The 22367-nt window shown below is 49.9% G+C and overlaps 1 protein-coding gene across 2 annotated transcripts; it reads left to right on the top strand.

Moving 5' to 3' along the window:
• Positions 1–6942: 6942 nt before the first annotated feature.
• On the top strand, positions 6943–21822 carry NPR1 (natriuretic peptide receptor 1). Of its 2 annotated transcripts, none has more exons than XM_080915751.1 (22): positions 6943–8013; positions 8726–8925; positions 9502–9615; positions 10043–10178; positions 10478–10569; positions 11107–11242; positions 11433–11517; positions 12595–12715; positions 13231–13305; positions 13513–13590; positions 13854–13958; positions 14196–14267; positions 14363–14519; positions 14836–14991; positions 15217–15385; positions 15982–16128; positions 16275–16398; positions 16517–16585; positions 17422–17596; positions 17757–17855; positions 21044–21135; positions 21261–21822. In XM_080915751.1, exons 1-22 carry the CDS (start codon positions 7305–7307, stop codon positions 21321–21323), a joined length of 3174 nt encoding a protein of 1057 aa, XP_080771877.1. In that variant the 5' UTR covers positions 6943–7304; the 3' UTR covers positions 21324–21822. The 2 variants fall into 2 exon arrangements, with proteins under 2 accessions (XP_080771877.1, XP_080771876.1); XM_080915750.1 differs by having other exon boundaries at positions 14193–14267.
• The last annotated feature ends 545 nt before the right edge of the window (positions 21823–22367 follow it).

The following is a 22367-nucleotide window of genomic DNA, read 5'->3' as shown; positions in this document are numbered from 1 at the left end:
TGTGTGCATGATTTGAGGTGGGAAGAATGTGCCACGGCCGAGTTCAGATGAGCCTTCACCCTTTTCATGGGTCCGTAGGATCTACTCCACAGAGTCTCTCTGTGTAAACTGTGCCTGGAACTTGCTATAATTTGTAGAGCAAATTAGCCTAATACTCGTGACTCCTCCTTCTGCAGCCTGCCAAGTATTGATGATGCGTTATTTACTTTTTAGGCCTATATTCCTTCCAAGTAACTGTGCAGAGGTTACATCCCAGTTTGTGCCACTATGCCCATCTTTGCCTGTTATTTTCTTTTAATTGTTAAATTATCATCTGTCTTAGTCAGGTTTATATTGATGTGTGCCTGTGTGTGCGCATGCGCACACACACGCATGCATGTTCCATGGCATGCACATAGACAGAGGAGGCCCTGGGGACTGATCTCAAGTCCTCATGCTTTGTACATCTCCAAGACCCAGTTTGGGGCGGTGGGGGGGGGGGTTGGGGGAAGTCTGGCTTCTTTCACTTGTCCCATGGTGAAACTCTTCTGAGTTTTTTGGAGCTTGATATTTTGTTTGTCTCTGTTTTTGTTTAATTTGGTTGTTTGCTTTGGTTTGGGCTTTTTGAGGGAGAATTTCTCCATGTAACTTTGGCTGGCTGTCCTGGAATTTGCTCTGCCTCCCTAGTGCTGGGATTAAAGACATGACCACCAAGCCCTGCTTCATTTGTTGCTGTTGTTGTTGCTTTTGTGTTTCGTTTTGTTTACAGTGTCTCACTATGAATCTCTGACTGACCTAGACTCTCAAAGATCTCCTCCCTCCACTCATCTTAGTCTCTCTCCTTCCCTCTTCCCCAGATATCAACTCCTCCTCTGTTTCCCTTGAGAGAGAGAGAGAGAGAGAGAGAGAGAGAGAGAGAGAGAGAGAGAGAGAGAGAAGGATATCCATTTAACTTGATTGGACCACAGCTGGACCTGACAACCCAGTAGGAGGAAAAGGGTCCCAAATGCAGGCAAGAGTCAGAGACAACACCCACTCCTCTTGTTGGGATTCTCACAAGAATACCAAGGTATTCAAGCATAAGGTATATGCAGACGACCTATTGGACCCATATGTGGTTCATACTTACCGCTTCCCTTCCTGTAAGCCCCATTGAGCCTTGATTCCATGTTCTTATAGTGTCCCCTACCCCTCTGGTTTCTACAATCTTCCTTCCCCCTCTTCTTCATGGCTCCCTCGGATGCCCCTAGGGTTTGGTTGTAGCTCCCTGCAGTTGCTCCCCTCAGCTGCTGGAGGAAGCCTCCAGGATGACTATTGGGCTAGGCATCAATAGTAAGTGTAACACAATATCATTGTTTTGTTTAGTTTATTTTTTGGCCAGTTGTCCTAGGTCTCTAGGGAGTGTCAGACTTGGGTTGGAGCAGTCGTTGGTTGGCCACTTCCAACCTGCGCCATGCCACCGTTGTCCCAGCATGCCTTGTAGGCATGACATATTGTAGGTCAAAGGTTTGTGCCTGGGTCGGTGTCCCATTCCTACTGTTAGGAACCTTGTCTGGCTACAGAAGATGGCCAATTCATACTCTGTATTCCCCATTAATAGGAGACTTCGCTAGGGTCACTCTCGTAGATTCCAGGGAATTTCCACAGCACTGGGTTTCTACATCAACCCCCAAATGCCTCCCAGTTTCAGTCATCTCTCCCAGGACTCTGTCATTCCATTTCTCCCACCCCCTGTTTCCATCCCCACCCACTGACAAAATCTATTTTATTTGCCCTTGCCAGGATGATTGTAGCATGATTGTGTAGATTTATTTTTTTTCAGGCAATATGTAAATTGGACAGGAAAGAGATAGGAGGGAAAAGATCAAGGAGCGGAAGTGGAAGGGGATTCTGGGAGAATCAAGATGGAGATGGAGAAGGAGGATCTAGATCCAGATGGTCTTAATTGGTGATAGGTAGATCTGAATATTTTGAATGATTTTTATAGGTCCATTTATCTCATATAGAAGGACAGTTTGTATCTTTGTCCGTTGGATGTAAGCTTATTGTGTAGAGAGTTTGTGGATTGAGAATTTAATATATAAACCTGCTTGAAAAGTTACTGGGCTGTGGAGTCATGTTTGTGCCAGATGGTGGAGTAAAGGAACACTCCGAGGCGTCCTATCCACCTGGGACAGAAGCAACAGGGCAGGCGGAGTGAACGGCCTGGGAGGGGAACCACGTGGAGAATGTGGTTTGCTGGCCCTGGGCCCAGTGACAGAGTCCGTGGAATCACTCAGAGTGAGACCTCTGGGGCAGATAAAAGGTTAAGCCATTTTTAATATTTACTGCAACATGATTGTACTTTACCTAACAGCTGGTGTCCACTTATAAATATAAGTATACCCCATGTGTGTCTTTTTGGGACTGGGTTACCTCACTCAGGATGATCTTTTCTAGTTCCATCCACTTGCCTGCAAATTTCATGATGTCATTGTTTTTAACTTCATTGTATAAACGTACCACATTTCTTTATCCATTCTTTGGTTGAGGGACGTCTAGGTTATTTCCAGTTTCTGGCTACTATGGAAAATAGGTGCAGTGAATATGGTTGAGCAAGTGTCCTTGTGGTAGGATAGAGCAACCTTTGGATATATGCCCAAAAGTGGTATAGCTTGGTCTTGAGGTAGATTGATTTCCAATTCTCTGAGCAACTGCCATATTGATCTCTGTAGGGGCTGTACTAGTCTGCACTCCCGCCAGCCATGGAGGAGGGTCCCCAGCCTCCACATCTTCCCCAGCATGAGCTGTCATTTGTGTTATTGATAATAACCATTCTGACGATAAAAGATAGAATCTCAAGTAACTTTGATTTTCATTCCCCGGATGGCTAAAGACATGGAACAAGAAGTCTTTTGTTTTTCTCAGTGCATTATTTACCTGACTCTTGCTCACAGGGGGAATGGGACCAGGAGCTGCTGCTTCCTTCTGTTTGCCTCCTAACCTGCACCTTGCAGGAGTGCGTCTGTGTCCATACTGACCAGTACAATGGGCAAGTGACAAGATCATTGTAGCAGGAGATGACTCCTTCAATATTTCCTTTAGTGAGACAGGTCCTGACAGTGTGTGTATCCCACAGGTTGGTGAGCTGATTTGGTGGTTAAAAGTATTGTCTACTCTTCCTAGAGGTTCTGAGTTTAATTCCCAGCACCCACGTGGTGGCTCACAACAATCTATGATGGGACTTGATGACTTTTTGTCATGCAGGCAAGGTGCAAGTAGAGCACTCATATGAATAAATACATCTTTTTAAACATTCAAACAAAGATGGAGTTTGTACTGTACTGATACACCTCCAGCCTTTCCGTCATGAGCAGTTCATTATAGGCAAGGGATATGCCGCCAGTAACTATGCCAGGAAGAACTTTACCCATGGACAATGAAATCAATGACTGTGTCTTAGATGGGATTTACAAGCTGACTAGCAGGTGTTCAAGTCTTATCTTTTTCATACCTTCACTAGGAAAATGGCTTTAGGTTCTCCTTGATGCTGAGTGTCTTTCTGCTGATTCCAGCTGGAGTTCTTCACTTCAACAGCCCCAAGTCTTCACAGCTGTCTTTGAACCCTACAGCTCAATCTTCACTACCCCGAAGCACTCTGAATGCGTCCTCATGGTAGATAATGAGGTTATCTATGACATCTGCCATAGAAACCCCAATATTGAGCACCCAACCTATGTTAAGCTTAACTGCCATCTTAGGCAACTCAAATCTTCCACCACTGTCTCTCTTCCATTTCATAGATCTTCATTTCCACCTTCCTGCATAGGCCTGTCCTCTCTGCTGAAAAAGACCATCAGGAGCAAGGTTCTTCTGCAAAGATCACAAATACTCACTTTGAGCTAGCCAATCATATGATAAAATGCGACCTCACCATCGTAACCACAGGGGTTTGATGCCTGTTGTGATCTGGTTCCTAAGGATGTCAATGTCATGTTCGCCACCATTGAGACCATGTACAGCATGTAGCTTGTAGGCTCATACTTCAATGGCCTTTGATGGCCTCAAAGCTGGCATCCCAGTGTTGCCTGGTAGAGACCTGGACCAACCACAGTGAGCTGAGTTCATGCTGAATAGCACCAGTGCCATTGCTGAGGTCTGGTAACACCAGACCACAAGTTTGACCTGATATGGGCAAGGAGTACCTTTGTTCACTGGTGTGCGGATGAGGGGATAGAGGAAGGAGGGACTTTTGAGGTTCATGAGGACACTGCTACCCTAAAGACATATTGGAAGGGTGGTGTGAATGCTGTTAAGGGGAAAGGAGGAAGAAAGAAGGGAATACTGACCATCTACTCTTTCCCCCTGCAGTCGCAGGCTTTATTCCTAGAACTTTACCTCCAACCTTAGCTGACAGCCACTAAAAGCTTCCTGATTAGATTATCTCTGCTCATCTTAAAAAATTAATTCAACCAACATTTTAGCTGTTTGCAGCTGCAGATTTGGTCCACCATACTGACTATAGAGTTCAATAACCTAATGTTTCTAGTCCAGTCATTTCTCCTGATCTCCAGCTTAACCGGAAACATATGGGGACTTCTACTTGGCTATCTATGGGCACCTCAAATTCAATAGATTACCATCCACCCGGACCCCTTGTTTTAGTCTATCGACTAAAGAGGTCATTGTCTCTTAGATCCTTCTCAGAGTCCCACTGACCCTGTTTACAAAACAGCTTCCATCTCCTATAGCATCCTCAACCTGTGGACTCTCTTCTGCTTCCTACCACAGACACCTATCACACAAAAGCTTTACTGAGCTCATTTCCTCTGGCCTACTTCCTGCTCAGGATTAACAATGCAGACTCCAGAGCAGTTAGGTAATGTGTTTGAGAGAAGGTGGATAGAAACCACCATGATAATTCACCATCAGGGAGGCCATAGGTACTTGCTCCCACTGATGGTGCAGTAAGGAACACAGGGCCTTTGTTGCTAAGTTTTCAATAGTTCAGGAAAAATAGGGAGATAGAGAAATGGCTCAGTGGTTAAGAGAGTTTGCTGCTGTTACAGAGGACTTGATCCAAATTAGGTTCCCAGCATCTGTGTGGGGTAGTTCACAACAGCTTGGTATGCTCGCGCGCGCACACACACACACACACACACACACACACACACACACACACACAAATACAGGGCCAGGGGATCCTGTGCCTTCTGGCTTTCCATTTACATGAATATATTCACACAGACTTACAATTTAAGAAAAACTACTAAAAAAAAACCCCAGAAACACAAATGTTTATAAACCATTTGCTTGCTGTTTTGTTTTCTGAGACAGGGTTTCTCTGTGTAGCCCAGGCTGCCCTGGAACTCACTCTGTAGATCAAGCTGGCCTTGAACCAAGAGATCTATCTCCTCTGCCTCATAAGCTCTGTGGTTAAAGGCATGTGCCACCACCATCCAGCCATCTGATGTTTTTTAAAGCATGGATAATTAAATAAAATCATAAATAAAAAAATAAATAAACATGAATGAGGATAATTAAATAAAACGGAGAGACTTCAAGCCTACCTCCATAAAAATTCCTCTTTATGTATAGAAAATAGATTTCAACAGTTTGTTCTCCCCCACATATCTTTTTTTTGTTTTCTTTCTTAACTAGATTTATTTAAAATCATGCATATGTGTTTGTATGTCAGGTGCGCGTGCGCTCGTGCATATGTTTGTGTATGTTTTTGCACGCCCCAGAGGTATAGAATCCCCTGGAGCTGGCATACTGGTTGTGAGCCACTCGGTGTAGGCGCCGTGAACCAAGCGATGGTCCTCTGGAAGAGCAATAAATGTTCTCAACTGCTGAACGATAGCGCCAATCCCAAATATCCGTTTGCATCCTTTGACCCTCGGTGAGTTTTTTTTTTTTTTTCTCTTTGGAAGTTTTCCTGGCTCCAATCCAAGTAGAATTAATAGCCCTCATCTCGGTCTGTGGGCGTATCCCTGTCTCTTTTAAAATAATATGTATTATATATCTCATCGTTATGCCGTCAGCGTCAGCATTTAACTGGCACTTGGTCCTCTTGAAATGTTTGCTAACCTTAGTTCCTGTTTGTACTCAAGGCTGGCAAAGCTGATGGCTCAATACGGTTAATGAATCCGGATGACCATTAGAGGGCAGACTAATCCCATGACGTTCTGTCCCAAAGGCCCAGCAGTTTGACGTCCCTAGACTCGCTCCTTCATTTATTCTTCCATGGTCATTTCCAACCAGAACTTCACAGTTCCATCTTAACAAACTTCCACACAAAACACTCTCACGACGTTACATCTCTTCCCTAGCCACCTCTCTCCCCAGTTTCCATTATTATTTGGGAATTAAAGAGTTAACGCCACCCCTCCCACCTGGTCATCTTGCTCTGTTAATCTGCGATCTTGGAGGCGGCGAAGAAGAAAGGGGAGGTCCTCATTGATGGACTGGGTAACCCGGACTCTGGCTCGCCTCTACTTGATTGCCTTTTCCAGAAACCCTCCCAAACTCCTATAGCCACCACACACACCTTTTCCGGCCAAGATCCAAACAAGCCTCTCCTTTTCCCCAGGTAGAAGAAGGGGGCACAGGAGGGGGAGAGCGTTGGGGGGGGCAATTTCCTCACACCTCCTTCCTCAGCCCTGGTTCCCCCCCTCCCCAGGCTTAGGCGCCCCGCCCTCGAGTGCGGCCAGGGGAGGGAAACCGCGCAGCGGCAGCGCGGCGGGAAGAGGGGTCAGCAATAACTGGAGCTCACGAGGGTGGGAGCCAGCGGTAATCAGGGCTGGGAGGAAGGAGTTAAAGAGTCAGGATTGGTTCCCCCGGCTCTCTTGTCACCGAATCTGGGAGGGGAGGATTCGCTGCCTGGCTCGGGACCTTGTGGTCCCGTCCCCCCCCCCCCCCGACTCCCCACCCCCCTCCCGCCTCCGGAACGGCCGGAGACTTGGGCCAGCCGGACGCCCCTTCTGGCACACTCCTGGGGCAAGCGCGAGCGCACACTCCCCTTCCCTTGCTGGCGCTCCCTCTCGCCTCGCTCTCTCTCCTCCGCTTGCTGTCCACCGACTCCGGGTGCCGCGCTTGCTCCCACCTGCTCTGAAGCGCCCTCGGCTCTCGGACGCACCCAATTCAGCGCTCCTGCCCGACGGCCAGCCAGCCCGTCGCAGCCTCGGCAGGCAGCGTGCCCTCGGGGGCCGCGACTTCAACCCACCCCAGTCCCCTCCCTCGCTACGGCTCGGGCGCTCTGCACGTCCGACCCTCGCCGCCGAGCCCGGAGGACGGTGAGCAGACCATGGTGACAGCGCTGCCCCGTCGCTGCGCTCGCTGAAGCCATGCCCGGTTCCGGACGCGTCCGTCCGCGCCTAAGGGCGCTGCTGCTGCTGCCGCCGCTGCTACTGCTCCGGGGCGGTCACGCGGGCGACCTGACCGTGGCCGTGGTGCTGCCGCTGACCAACACCTCGTACCCGTGGTCCTGGGCGCGTGTAGGGCCGGCCGTGGAACTGGCTCTCGCGCGGGTGAAGGCTCGGCCGGACTTGCTGCCGGGCTGGACGATCCGCATGGTGCTGGGCAGCAGCGAGAACGCGGCGGGCGTCTGCTCCGACACCGCCGCACCGCTGGCCGCGGTGGACCTCAAGTGGGAGCACAGCCCCGCGGTGTTCCTGGGCCCCGGCTGCGTGTACTCCGCTGCCCCGGTGGGGCGCTTCACCGCGCACTGGCGGGTGCCACTGCTGACCGCCGGCGCCCCGGCTCTGGGCATCGGGGTCAAGGATGAGTACGCGCTAACCACCCGCACAGGACCCAGCCATGTCAAGCTGGGCGATTTCGTGGCGGCGCTGCACCGACGGCTGGGCTGGGAGCACCAGGCGCTGGTGCTCTATGCAGATCGGCTGGGCGACGACCGGCCTTGCTTCTTCATAGTGGAGGGGCTGTACATGCGGGTGCGGGAACGACTCAACATCACAGTGAATCACCAGGAGTTCGTCGAGGGCGACCCGGACCACTACACCAAGCTACTGCGGGCCGTGCAGCGAAAGGGAAGAGGTGAGGCTGGCACCCAGCGGACGGCTGGCTCGCGCGGCCTCATCTCCGGCCTGTCCTCGGCCTGGCATTCCTCCTTTGGGGGCCAGGCTTCCTTCTCTTACAGTCTTACCCAAAACGACTTTCCTACCTCGGAGCTTCTAGTTCCCTCTCTCCCCGCGGGTTTGCATTCCTCCCATCTCCTCCTCCCCTCCTGGTCTCCCGTGACCTTCCTGCTGCGGACTTTTTTGACTTAAGCGCGGAAGGGCCTAGTTCTAGTGCTGTGTCCTCAGCTTCCTGGCTCTTCTCCCTCCTGTTTTCGCTCTACCGTACCACGGTCTCTCTCCTCCAGTTTCTTCTATTGCTCCACACAAGGCCTGGGGCTCTCGGGTCCCCCTTCTCCTGCTGGCCATTCTCTGATTCTTCCTGCAGTCTTGGTCCACCCCACCACCACCACCCACACACACCTTGCCACACCTTCTTTCTTCCTCGCACTCCTATCTCTCTTCCTGCCCTGCACACCTCCTTCTCCCATCTTTCACCCTCCCTTGCCAAGGCCCAGACTAAGCCAGGAGTTGCTGTCTTAAAAAAAAAAAAAAAAACTACAAACTCAGAATTCCCTCCTTGTGTGTTCATTCATGTGGTCTCTCTCTCTCTCTCTCTCTCTCTCTCTCTCTCTCTCTCTCTCTCTCTCTCTCTCTCTCTCTCTCCTCCTCCCCTCCTCCTTTTCCTTCAGTTATCTACATCTGCAGTTCCCCGGATGCCTTCAGGAATCTGATGCTTCTGACCCTGGATGCAGGCTTGACTGGGGAGGACTATGTTTTCTTCCACCTGGATGTATTTGGGCAAAGCCTTAAGGGTGCACAGAGCCTTGTTCCCCAGAAGCCCTGGGAAAGAGGAGATGGTCAGGACAGGAGTGCCCGCCAGGCCTTTCAGGTGAGAGCTGAGCTTTGAAAGCCCAAGACTCTGAGCAGTTGACACATCATGTCTGGGCACTCTGCCCTGCGTCTCTGAGAAAATTCCAGAAAACAGGTTTCTGATAGTCTTAGCGTTGAACCATGAACTTCATGAGATGTAAGGACTTCAGAGCCAAGAGGCAAAACAGATAATTTTCTAGGCCTGAACTAAGAGGATATTAAAGACCCATGGACGAGACAGTACTTGAACCCTTTTGCTCAACCATGGGGCATCTCATGCAGGACACAGGGATCAGTTTGATCTTTGACTTATTTAATATTTATTATTTTGGTTTTTTTGTTTTGTTTTGTTTGAGTCAGAGTCTCAATTGTCCTGGAGCTTATTACACAGACCAGGCTGGGCTCAAACTCAAAGATTCTCTTGCTTCTGCCTCCTGAGTGCAGGACTAAAGGCTACCCCACCCAGCCAATCAACTTGACCCTGACCTAAACAAGCTGGTCTGGGAGGTGGGACCCCAGATGACTGGGACTCCAGGGCACAGGAAGGACTGGAGTCAGCTCCTACCATTCCCCTTTCCAATGATTCCTTCCTTAGGCTGCCAAAATTATTACTTACAAAGAGCCCGATAATCCTGAGTACTTGGAATTCCTGAAGCAGCTAAAACTCTTGGCTGACAAGAAGTTCAACTTCACCATGGAGGATGGCCTGGTAGGAGGGGGGTCCTAGGATCCTTCAGTATGGCTCTCCAGACCCTAGTTCATGGCTCTCTGTTACTCTATCCTAATCTCTCGGGCATTCCAGCTTCCCATCTCCCCGTCTTCCTTCCTGGTATTTCTGTATCTCTCCTGATGGTGGAGGGGGATAGTGGCAAATTTAACCCTTGAACCTAAAATCCTCACCCGGGAAGCACAAGAGGCATATCCTGCCCTATCTGCCTAGCATGACTCCGAGTCGGGAGAATTGTAGATGCTAAAGTAGCTTTTAGGCAGTCATATTTATGCGGACTATGGGTGCTTCCTCTAACCCTTTCCAAGCCTCTACTACCCCTCCCCAGGTCCCTGCCCACAGTGCCACACTTTGTCACTCTGAGCCCTTTAATCTATCCACCCCATCTGAGCTTTGCTTGCTTCTACAGAAAAATATCATCCCAGCATCCTTCCATGATGGCCTCCTGCTCTATGTCCAGGCAGTGACAGAGACTCTGGCACAGGGGGGAGCTGTCACTGATGGGGAGAACATCACTCGGCGGATGTGGAACAGAAGCTTCCAAGGTCAGGGCCTAGAATTAACTGGAATGGGCTGCTTGGGGGCTGGAGGTGAGAGTGAGCCGTAGGTGTCCCAGAAGGAGACCACAAGAAGCCTGCTAGCCAGCTGCGTGTCCTAAGCTTCAGAAAATCCCGCATGCTGAGTCTGCCATTCCCACAGCCAGCACAGGTGCCCTTTTCACTGTTGTGCATATATCCACACTAGTGTCTACATCTGTGGGTGTGTGGGGGGAGTTGGGGGTGACATAGGGCATCTCTGAACCTCTATTATTTCAAAACACAGCTTTCCTCCCCTATGGCCCTAGGTGTGACAGGACACCTGAAAATTGACAGAAATGGAGACCGGGAGACTGATTTCTCCCTCTGGGACATGGATCCAGAGACGGGTGCCTTCAGGGTAAGTTCACACATACACCAAGACAATGCCTGGCAATAATGAGGGCTCAACTCCTCAGTCTAGAAGCGACCGAAATGACGAGATGCACAGATTTCCTTGAGTTCCTAAGACAGGTGGGACCCCATCCTAACAGAGACAGGAACTCAGGCCAAGAAGAATTCATGTGTGTCGCTGTATAAATGGAGCAGGGATAGGGGTCAAAGGCACCAAGATTTGGATCTACTGGCGAAGGCCTCCAGGAGGGGACATATAGGGGTTAGGGCTGAAAGTGCACACTGAAGAATTATCTGTCTTGCAACCAATACCAACTCCCTGAGGTTAGGGTTTCCAATGGGGTTCTTTATGGTTGCTTCTCTGCAGAGCCTTTGAGTGTTCAGGTTTTTGCCCTGGGCATGGGATGGAGGACTCATGGACAGTCACATCTGGAACCTAGTGATTAGTTGGTGGCCCAGATGCAGGTCCTGGAAGTAGATTGGCAAGCAGGAGGTAGGATGGTACAGCGGGTGACAGGCACTCACTGCTCCTATTCTCCTGAAGGTTGTCCTGGACTATAATGGTACTTCCCAGGAGCTGATGGCTGTGTCAGAACACAAATTATACTGGCCTCTGGGATACCCACCTCCTGACATCCCTAAATGTGGCTTTGACAATGAGAACCCAGCCTGCAACCAAGGTGACTGGCCCAAGCTTCCAGAATCCTGTTGTGAAGCCACTGCCTCCTCCCCAGGGGAGTTAAACTGAGGCTTCTTTGCCCCAGACTTTACTTCCCTTTCTTTATCATACCAATGGACTGACTATTAGATGATTCTGCCTTCTTATTGTCTAACCTTAGTCTCTCTTCTACAACTTGGACTCTCCCACAGACCACTTTTCCACACTGGAGGTTCTGGCTTTGGTGGGCAGCCTCTCTCTGATTAGCTTTCTGATTGTGTCTTTCTTCATATACAGGTAAGTTAAGGCACAGGGGTGTTAGGTGAGGCTGGGGAGATAGGAGCACAGAGAAAGGAACGGGAGGAGAGTATGCCTGGGAAGGAAAAGAATACTTCTTTCATTCTCTCAGTGAGGAGGCAAAAGCTCCAGATTGGAGTCTGGAAAGCATTGGTCAGTCAGGTTGGTTCAGGCTGGGCTAAAGCCACAAAGTAGCTGGGAAGTGACTTCAGAGCAGATGCTGATACGGAATCTGGCATCCTTTCCTGAGGCCAGATGGAAATCAGTAGTTCCGAACATTCAGGTAGCTGGGTGGTGGTGGTGGTGCAGGCCTTTAATCTCAACTCAGGAGGCAGACGCAGAATCTGTGAGTTCAAGGCCAGCCTGGTCTACAGAGAGCGTTCCAGGACAGCCAGAGCTACACAGAGAAAAAAACCCTGTCTCGAAAAACAAACAAACTTCAGGTACTGACCCAAAGGAGTTGGCTCTGGATGACAAACTGCAGAGAGCTCGGTGCTGACCCGAGGCTGGAAAAGAGGGGTGAGAGAGCCCACTTCTGGCCCCTGGTGCATGTGGAAATGAAAGTACAGAGGAGGATAAGGAAACGGGAAAGAGGAGGGAAGAGAGCAGTGCTGACTGAGCATGTGCGTCAGGCACTTCCACACTCGGGACTCCGCATCCTGTAACAATTAAGGATGAAGTAGAAGCCGGGTGTGGTGCACATAGCTTTTCTCCCAGCACTCGGGTGGTAGAGACATGTGGATCTCTGTGAGTTCAAGGCCAGCCTGCTGGTCTACATAGGGAGCTCCGGGACAATCCAGGCTACATAGTGAGATCCCTGTCTCATAAAAACAAACAACAAAACAAACAAACAAACAAACAAACTCACACAGAGACCTCCAGTCTCCAAAGGAAGTAAGTGAAGTAGCTTCTTCCTATGGGAAAAGATCCCCTGTGAGTTAGAATTTCCCCAAGCTCTCAACTCTGAGACCAGGACTCCCTCAAGCATTTCTTAGCATGTGGGATGTGCTGGGGCTCTGAGGGGCTGCGGAGCACCCCACCAGGGCTAGGGGCTCAGGTGTGGGCTTCACATTCCAGGAAGATGCAGCTGGAAAAGGAGCTGGTCTCAGAGTTGTGGCGGGTGCGCTGGGAGGACCTGCAGCCCAGCAGCCTGGAGAGGCACCTTCGGAGCGCTGGCAGCCGGCTGACCCTCAGTGGGGTGAGGACACCACCGTCTCCGGAGGATGGGAATAGCTGAGAACCCAGGACTTGAAAGATTAAAAGGAAAGATTGCTGTAGGTCTGAGGCTAGCCTGTGCTACAGAATGCAACCTATCTTATAAAACCAAAACCAAACAAGAGAACAGGTCTATCCCCCAGCTCTGCTTTCACTTGGTCACTCTGACATTGTCTTAGATGAGGGTTGCAGCCTCTGTAACAAGGCTCCCTCAGAGGTCAAAGGAGATAGTCTAAGTAAATACACAGGCATGAGTCTAATGCACTACACAAAGGAGGGTGGGAGCTAGCATTGGTGGCTCACACTTGGCAATCAATTCAAGCTCGGGAGGCTGAGGCATTAGCATTGCTACAAGTTCCGGGGCAGCCTGAGCTAAAGAATCTATCTCTGGGGGGGGGGGGTGACACAGATAAGGGGCAGTGTGATTGAACCTAGAACTTCCAGGATGCAGAATGACCTCTGGGCTGACCAATAGATGACTGTTGTTCATCTCTGTAGCGAGGCTCCAATTATGGTTCCCTGCTAACCACGGAGGGCCAGTTCCAAGTCTTTGCCAAGACAGCATACTATAAGGTAGGTCTGGGAAGAGCTTGCTGATCTTGGGCCCCCGGGGTGGAGTGTGCTCTGAAGACTAAGAGATGGTTCTGAGGTGGGCTGCCAGAGGACAGGGGTAGTCCTAGGGCAGGGGTGGGTTTTTAGAAGCAGGTAGAGAGCTGAGGTCATGCATGGTGTTTCAGAAGAGGATATCTCCTGAATAATAAGTCTCCATTTCCTGCTCAGGGCAACCTCGTGGCTGTGAAACGTGTGAACCGGAAACGCATTGAGTTGACACGAAAAGTCCTGTTTGAACTCAAACATGTAATGTAGGGGAGCAAGGCATGGCTTGGGAAGGGCCCCATGGGTACCCCAAGAAAGTCCGCCAACAGAACTGATTATACAGGGAGATCAGTCATAAGATGAGAGATCACTGGGTCCTCCAGGGACCAGATGGGTTGTCCTCACATGTACAGCCAGGAAATAAAGGGGTTAGGGAGCAGAACCAGAGAAAGAATGTTAACAAGCATGAGACTTGGTGAGGTTTGAAGCCTCCGCCAGGGCCTTGATGCTGCCCCAATCTGCAGATGCGAGATGTACAGAATGAACACTTGACCAGATTTGTGGGTGCTTGTACCGACCCCCCCAACATCTGTATCCTCACAGAGTACTGTCCCCGTGGGAGCTTACAGGTAAGCGGAACAAGAGGGAGTGTGTCAAGAAGCCTGAGCTGTAGCCCTGGCTCTTACCCCATTGACCATATGAGCCCAGATAAGCTCCCTCTTCCTGGCCATTCTTGGCCCTCTCTGTAAATGGGAGTTGGGGGCGGGCATGGCACTACAGTAAATCCAAGTGGCCAGACTTAAGGCAGTAGCTCCCTTGTACCCTCCTCCTACTCCCAGGGGGTCTGACTCTTGCTGTCCCAGCAGGACATTCTAGAGAATGAGAGTATCACCCTGGACTGGATGTTTCGGTACTCACTCACCAATGACATTGTCAAGGTGAGTCCAGGGGACATCACTGGATGTCAGGCAAGGATGGGCATGTTTGGAAGTCATACTCATGCCCAAGCCCTCTCCCTCCCTAAATTTTCCAGGGAATGCTCTTTCTACACAACGGGGCCATTTGTTCCCATGGGAACCTCAAGTCATCCAACTGCGTGGTGGATGGGCGCTTTGTGTTAAAGATCACAGACTATGGTCTCGAGAGCTTCAGGGACCCGGAGCCAGAGCAAGGACACACCCTCTTTGCCAGTGAGTCTCCCTAGGCCTCTGCTGCCAGCACAGCTGAAAGGGGAAACTGAGGCCTGGCCTCGGCATGACTTGAGTATTCCTCTCATCTTTAAGCTCAACTTCCATTGGTTAAAAAGGAGGTCAGACTAAGCGGCTACTGGTTCTCAGCATGGTGCACAGGAGCCCTAGCCACGCCCTTGGTCTTAAACCATGTGACAGCTTCTTTTCTCAGCATTCTCAGACTACCACACCATCCTGTCTTACTTTTATCGTAGCATTTCCTATAAGAATGTAAAACCCTTCATCCCTTCTATGACTCCTGACCTCTGATCCACAGAAAAATTGTGGACGGCACCTGAGCTCCTGAGAATGGCTTCGCCACCTGCCCGTGGCTCCCAAGCTGGGGATGTGTACAGCTTTGGTATCATCCTTCAGGAGATTGCCCTAAGGAGTGGGGTCTTCTACGTGGAAGGTTTGGACCTCAGCCCAAAAGGTGAGGACCACGTGGCCAGTCTTGACCAATTCACCTCCAGAGAGGGAACCTCTCCAAACAGCCCTACTGTTCCTTCTGGAGTGGGGAGTTAGCCACTGTCCTTTGCTCCGTGGCTGCCGGTGACCAGTCCGCTCTGGGCTTTGGTCTGGACTTGCCCCACCCGCCTATCCCAGCTGGTTGCCCAACTAGGCTTGCCACAATCCAGTACGTACCCCTTCCACACAGAGATCATTGAGCGTGTGACTCGGGGTGAGCAGCCCCCGTTCCGACCCTCCATGGATCTGCAGAGCCACCTGGAGGAACTGAGGCAGCTGATGCAGCGGTGCTGGGCAGAGGACCCTCAGGAGCGGCCACCCTTTCAGCAGATCCGCCTGGCGCTGCGCAAATTCAACAAGTCAGTGGTCTTTCCCAACTACAGCCACGATAAATCCTAATCTTTTTCTACAGTGTCAGCCTACTGCAGTCCGTCACAGCCTCCTCACCATTCACCTCTCCTCCTCTACCAACACTGACACCTCACACCCTTTCCTGCCCACAGCCCTGTACTGACCCCCAGACTTATTCAGTATAAGGGCCAGATGCTCCAACCTCTTCCCGTAGTCTCAATTCTACTCAAAAACTCCTATCCCCATACTTGTATCTCGTTTTTTTTTCCAGTATACCCACCGGCTAGTTCCCCCAGTCACGTGTCTGCTGCCTGTCACTGTCCTCAGCTCACCCTCCTTCTCCCTCTCCGCCTCCTTCAAACTCACTTGTGCTCAGTAAGAATAAATAAGATGCCCAGCTGGGCGTAGAAGCAGGATGTCTGTGGGTTCAAGGGCAGCTGTTCCTTCCACCTAAAATACCTGATAATGTGGCTAGATCCAGTTATAGCTACTTAGAGAGACCCTGTCTCGAAGGGCAGGGGCAGGCATGGTGAAGGCCTGAGTGTGGGCACTGCCAGGCAGGGCCAGTCATCTCATCTGCCCCCCTGGACCCCACGGCCCTCAGGGAGAACAGCAGCAACATCCTGGACAACCTGCTGTCGCGCATGGAACAGTACGCCAACAACCTGGAGGAGCTGGTAGAGGAGCGAACACAGGCTTATCTGGAGGAGAAGCGCAAAGCTGAGGCCTTGCTTTACCAGATTCTACCTCAGTGAGTTCTAAGCTCTGCACACACGCATGCCCATGCACACACACACACACACACACACACACACACACACATGCGTGCACATGCATATAAACATACAGCCCTGTCCCCACCTCACCTTCTGGTCTCTACCTCCCCTCTCCCCTCAGCTCTGTGGCTGAGCAGCTGAAGAGAGGTGAGACGGTCCAAGCCGAGGCCTTTGATAGTGTTACCATTTACTTCAGTGATATCGTGGGCTTTACAGCTCTTTCGGCAGAAAGCACACCCATGCAGGTAAGCTGGGGTTCAGCCACAGGCAGGAAGGTCAGCTTGGCCTTCAGGTTAATACTGCCCACTTGTTCCTGGTGGGAGCCCTCCTTCCCCATTTTTCTTGGCTTCCTTCATCTTCCAGGTGGTGACCCTGCTCAATGATCTGTACACATGTTTTGATGCTGTCATAGACAACTTTGATGTGTACAAGGTGAGGAGGGACAGGAAGCATGGGCAGACATGAACAGTCAGGAAATGTTCAGAAGTACTGGTACACACCTTTAATCCTACCCCTTGGGGAATCGAGGCAGGGAAATCTCTGAGTTTGAGTCCAGCCTGGCCTCCAGAGCAGGTTCCAGGACAGCCAAAACGACATACAGAAAACCAGAGGAGGAGGAGAAGGAGGAAGAGGAGGAGAAGGGGGAAGAGGAGGAGAAGGGGGAAGAGGAGGAGAAGGGGGAGGAAAATAAGGGGTCAAGGGGAGGAGGAGAAGAAACAAAGGAAGGAAAGAAAAAAAGGAAAGAAAGAGAGAAAGAAAGGAAAAAAAGAAAGAAGGAAGGAAGAAAGAAAGAAAACAAAGACCATGGACAAGGGCAGAGACACACAGGAGACTCAGGAACAGAGAAACTGGGGTTGGAGGCTGAGTACAGTGACAGGCTAGCTAGCTGATAACCAAGGCAAGTCCTATAAGGACAATTTAATTGAGGCTGGCTCACAGGTTCAGAGGGTCAGTCCATTGTTCTCAAGGCAGGAACATGGCAGCATCCAGGCAGGCATGGTTCAGGAGGAGCTAAGAGTTCTACATCTTCATCTGAAGGCCAGTAGTGGAAGACTCACTTCCAGGTAGCTAGGGGGAGGGTCTAAAACCCACACCCACAGTGACACACCTGCTCCAACAGGGACACACCTTCTAGTAGTGCCACTCCCTGGGCCGAGCATATACAACTATCACAGATAGGGACTGAATATAGGCTGGGAGCGCAGGGAAAGCTCCAGACCTCCTGTCCTTCATTCTTCTGCTCCGTCCCCCTCCTCCCGCCCCCATAGGTGGAGACCATTGGTGACGCTTACATGGTGGTGTCAGGGCTCCCGGTGCGTAATGGACAGCTCCATGCTCGAGAGGTGGCCCGAATGGCTCTTGCACTGCTCGACGCTGTACGCTCCTTCCGCATCCGCCATAGGCCTCAGGAACAGCTGCGCTTGCGCATTGGCATCCACACAGGTCAGACCACAGAGGGCTGAAACTAGGGAACAAGCCTGAGACTAAACCTTTATCCCGTCTCTCCCCACACACCCTGGGATCACATATCCTAACTCTTCTGGGGTGCTCACCTACTTCCTCTAACTTCCCTGGGCTCTGTTCCTTTCTTTTCCCCTCCCAGGTCCTGTGTGTGCTGGTGTGGTAGGGCTAAAGATGCCGCGATACTGCCTCTTTGGAGACACAGTCAACACAGCTTCAAGAATGGAGTCTAATGGGGAAGGTAGGAAGGCCCTCGCGGAGGGACTGAGAAGGGGATTGCCCAGTACACCCTGCTGCATGTGCCTACCTAGTTCCTCAGTTAGCTCTTGCCTTCTTTCTCTCTGCCTACCCTGATTTCCCGTATACACATAAGCCCCACATTGTAAATCAGGAGTGTGTGTGTGTGTGTGTGTGAAGGGGGTGGCGTTGAAAATGCACTGAGCCCACCTTAGTCCCAAAGCTTAGTTAGCTACCAGAAATGTTTTCAAAGCACTTTCATTAGCTTACATCTAAGCAAAGCAATCTAACACAATCCCACTTTTTAGAGAATTTAGCAAGTGGCCTAACACTGAGGTATGTGATACAAGATATTTATATTCTTTATTTTAATTTGGATCTCATTAAGCAACTCAGGCTGGTCTTGAACTTATAATTCTCCTGCTGTGGTCTCCAAGTAGCTGGGATAACAGGTCTAAGCCATCAGCTTAGGCAACAAAGTCCATTTAATAATAATAAAAGTTACTATTATTATTATCATTATTAATGTAGCATACACCCACAAAGATAGGTGTTTTGCTGGTGAGGTTAAGGTGCTTGCTGGCCAAGCCTAGTGACCTGAGATTGATCCCTGGGACCCACAAGTTGTCCACTGATTTCCATACATTCAACACATACCACAGAGTATCTAATAAGAAAATCATAATTAAAACAATAAGAAAAGAAAAAGAAACACTAGCTTGAGAAGTACTTGTCAGGTATATTCCTCTTGAGATAACTTCTCTAAGCAAACAATCATCTTATATTTGGAACACTTTGAAGAAAATCATTGTCTCATTCTTTTTTGTGTTTGTCTTGATTACTAATAGTTCAAGGCATTTTGGGAGAATCCTGGTGTCCTGGATAGCTCAATGAACACATTAAGATAAAAAAAAAACCTGCATACCCACATGAATATATGTATACATACAATAAATGGATAAACATTATTTAATTTTTTATTTTTGAAAACTACAATGTGCAAAGAGTGGCGGTGCACATCTTTAGTCCCAGCACTAAGGAGGCAGAGGCAGGTGGTTTTCTGAGTTCGAGGCCAGCCTGGTCTGCAGAGTTCCAGACAGCCGGGGCTACACAATGAAACCCTGTCTTGTGTAACAAAACAAAAACAAGCGGCCCCCTACAAAGTCTGAAAAATGTCCTCCCCACCAGGAATAAATAAGTAAATGTAATAAAAAAAATTTCTTAAATATGAGAGAATGTAATCTAAAAAGCCAAGTATGTAACTAACGTCATTCATCGTTCCTGGGCCTCAGCTCCTCCATGCAGCAGTGACCCTGTTTCAGGATTGTAAAAGATGTAGCACAATTCTCTTTTGTTTTGTTTGTGTAACAAGCAGACTTGGCTGTCCTGGACTTGATCTGTAGACTAGTCTGGTCTCAGACTTAGAGATCTGCCTGCCTCTGCCTCCCCAGTGCTGGGGTTAAACACATATGTCACCACCGCCTCTGTAGAGACAGACTTTCCATGAAGCCAAGGTTGATATCAATATTTTCACTCTAGCCTCCCAAGTGCTAGAATTACACACAGTTCCCTGCTATAGTCCACACATTCAGCCAAGTAAACAATTATCAAGCAACTACTAAGTACCAGGCTGAGAAGGCCACGTGACCCTCACTGCAGCCTCGTGGTAAGAAGCAGCTCCAAAGCCCAAAGAAGTGCTGTTCAGCTGATACCCTTTGCACCTATGTTTGGAGCTGGCTGGTAGGAAAGAGCACCTCTCAGACACTTTTCACAGAATGCCTTCTCTGAAGTGGGTCAGCAGTAAGGAATACCACGAAGACACAGGTCAAAGTGAGAATGGCTTCAGAAGGACGTGGGGACGACAGGTCCTCAACAGGACAGCTCGGGCAGACCTCCTGCCCTAGACTTCAGTTCTTCAGCCATAATACAAGAACACTGACCCACGCAGGTGGTACGTTCCTGTAACCCCAGCACTTGGGAGGCTGGGACAGGGGGATTCCAGGTTAGCATTGGCCACAGATAAAAAAAAAAAAAACTATTGTAAGACTGTTTGCTTCACAGTAAGCTGCGTGTGGTGGTAAGGTGGGGTATCTAGAGATGACGGCTCACTGGGTAAATGCTATTCGAGCGTGAGTTTGGATCTCCACTTGGGCATAGAGCCATGTAACCCTGGCACTGAAGGGAGGGACAAGCAGGGGACAGTTTCTACAGGCAGATTCCTGGCGTTCACTGGCCAGCCAAGTCTAGCCCAAACAGGGAGCTTCATGGAAAGCCCAGGCTCGGTGAGAACCTGTGCCAAACAGTGAAGTGGAGAGTGACAGACGCTCAAAATTCACACCTCTGCCTCCGGGTGTGTGCACATGCATACATGCATGTGTACACACACACACACACACACAGTACTAAGTCAAGTAACTGAGCTCAACAACTTACATAGTGTTTCCTATTTGCCACACTGAATTTAGATGCTTTGTGAGTGCTTTCTTTGCTTATCTGAGTAGAGTTAAATCCTCACACAGCACCCACCCTTTTGAACTTAAGCACCGTCATTGTAGGCCTGTCACAGACTAGGGAGACAGAGGACATTTAGTTATCTGAGCTAATCCGTATGAGTTGAAGCAGCATCTGCAGTGTGGGTTCCTAACCAGTGCTGTACGCCCCCTCGGGAGCTGGGTAAGTCCCAAAAGCAGTTCTGAGCCATAGTATCTTTCCACAGTAATCCCTTCCAGAATTGAGTCTCATCTGGCAACTGATGGCTGAAATGGTGTCCACTGATTTGAGAATATGACTCACTCCATACAGTTCTGGCCTAGCAGGCAGAAAGCTCTGGGTTCAATCCCCCACAGCACATAAACCAGACTTGGTGATGTTTACCTGTCATCCCAGCGCTTGGCAAGTGGAGGCTGGAAGGTCAAGAGGTCAAAGTCAGTTTAGATAACGGGAGCTCTTCCTTCAAAAGGGAGGTAAACAGGGCTTTGGAAGGCTCAGAGTGTCAGCTGAGCAGCTAAGAGCTCTTACTGCTCCTGTAGAGCACACGTGTGTGGTGTGTGGTGTATATGTATGTGTTGTGTAGTCACACTTCACAAGGATCCCCTGGGATGCTTTGCATCCCGTGTTACCAGTCAGCGCCTGCTTGCACCCTGCTGCCCCCATCTCTGGTGCTCCTCACCTTCCTCCTCCCGTCCTCTCCAGCCCTCAAGATCCACTTGTCTTCTGAGACCAAGGCTGTGCTGGAAGAGTTTGATGGTTTCGAGCTGGAGCTCCGAGGAGATGTGGAAATGAAGGTAGAGAAGGGACTCCTTAGATCCCAGAGGATCCCAAGTCTAGTCCCGAAACTAAAATTTCTCAAGTGACCTGGGCAAGTGGGCATGCCGTTCCCTAACCCGCCCACTCTTTGTATTTTCTCTAGGGCAAAGGCAAGGTTCGGACCTATTGGCTCCTGGGGGAGCGGGGATGTAGCACCAGGGGCTGACCTACTGCCCTACTTCCTTGTCACCTCTCCTCCCTGTGCCAGACACGACGGACGTGTCCAGCTTCCACCTCTCCCACAGCCGCCCAGCCACTGTGGAGAGATTAGGGAGAGGATGAGATGGTGGGGACTGGAGGAGGACCCCTAAGTTTATAGGGCTGACTGAAACACACAGACCCTCCCACGACACTCTTGCAGCACACAAACCCTGTCCCACCCTTCCTCAACTGCCTAGATTGGGACAGTGATTCCTTCTCTGCCCTCAACTTAGCTTCCCTGTGATAGAGGGAGGGAAATTGCTACCTGAAGAAAGGAAAGAGATTCTAGGAGTTTGCAGGAGGTGGGCAGTCCTGTGTCACAAATACTTCCCTAGGTCCCCACCCACCACCCGCCCCCACAGACTTCAGACACAGTGCTCTCACAGTGCTCTCGGGAGAGGAGAGGCTGCAGGTTACCTTGCTTCTCCTGTAAGCAAAACCCATTAAAGTCTTTATTTCCGTGACATGGTCTCTTCTTGGGAGAGAGAGGGTTGCTGGGAAAGTTACGTTGTTGTTACTCTGTAGACCAGGCTGGCCTGGAACTCACCGAGATCCAGCTACCTAGTGCTAGGATTAAAGGCATGTGCCACCCCTTGACCCTCTGGCTAATTTGACACTTTTAGTTGAAGAGACCACAGAATTCCCAAGCAGTGTTAAAAGTGTAAGAGTCCCAACAAACTTTTGTTCATGTGGGTTGTCTGTTGTTACTGGTCTTGTTAAAACTTAAAACAAAAAGAGGGAGGCCTCTAATCCCAGCCACTTACTGAAACTGACTCAGGAACGCCAAAGGTTCAAGGCCAGCCTGGGTTACAAAACTAGTTCAAGTCCATCCTGAGCAGTTTAATAAGCTCTTTAAGCTCTTATCTAAAAAACAAAAACTGCCCTAGATGTTGGCTGTCACGCTTGTAATCTCAGTATTTTGGACACCGAGTCAAGAGGATTTCTGTGAGTATGAGGCTAACTTGGACTACATTCCAAGCCAGCCTTAATTTTTTTTTTTCTCAAAAAG

This window comes from Micromys minutus (assembly GCF_963924665.1).
Source record: "Micromys minutus genome assembly, chromosome: 4".
NCBI classification, from domain to species: domain Eukaryota; kingdom Metazoa; phylum Chordata; class Mammalia; order Rodentia; family Muridae; genus Micromys; species Micromys minutus.
The sequence above is the reverse complement of the archived record's forward strand: the minus strand, read 5'-3'. Positions and strand labels throughout refer to the sequence as shown.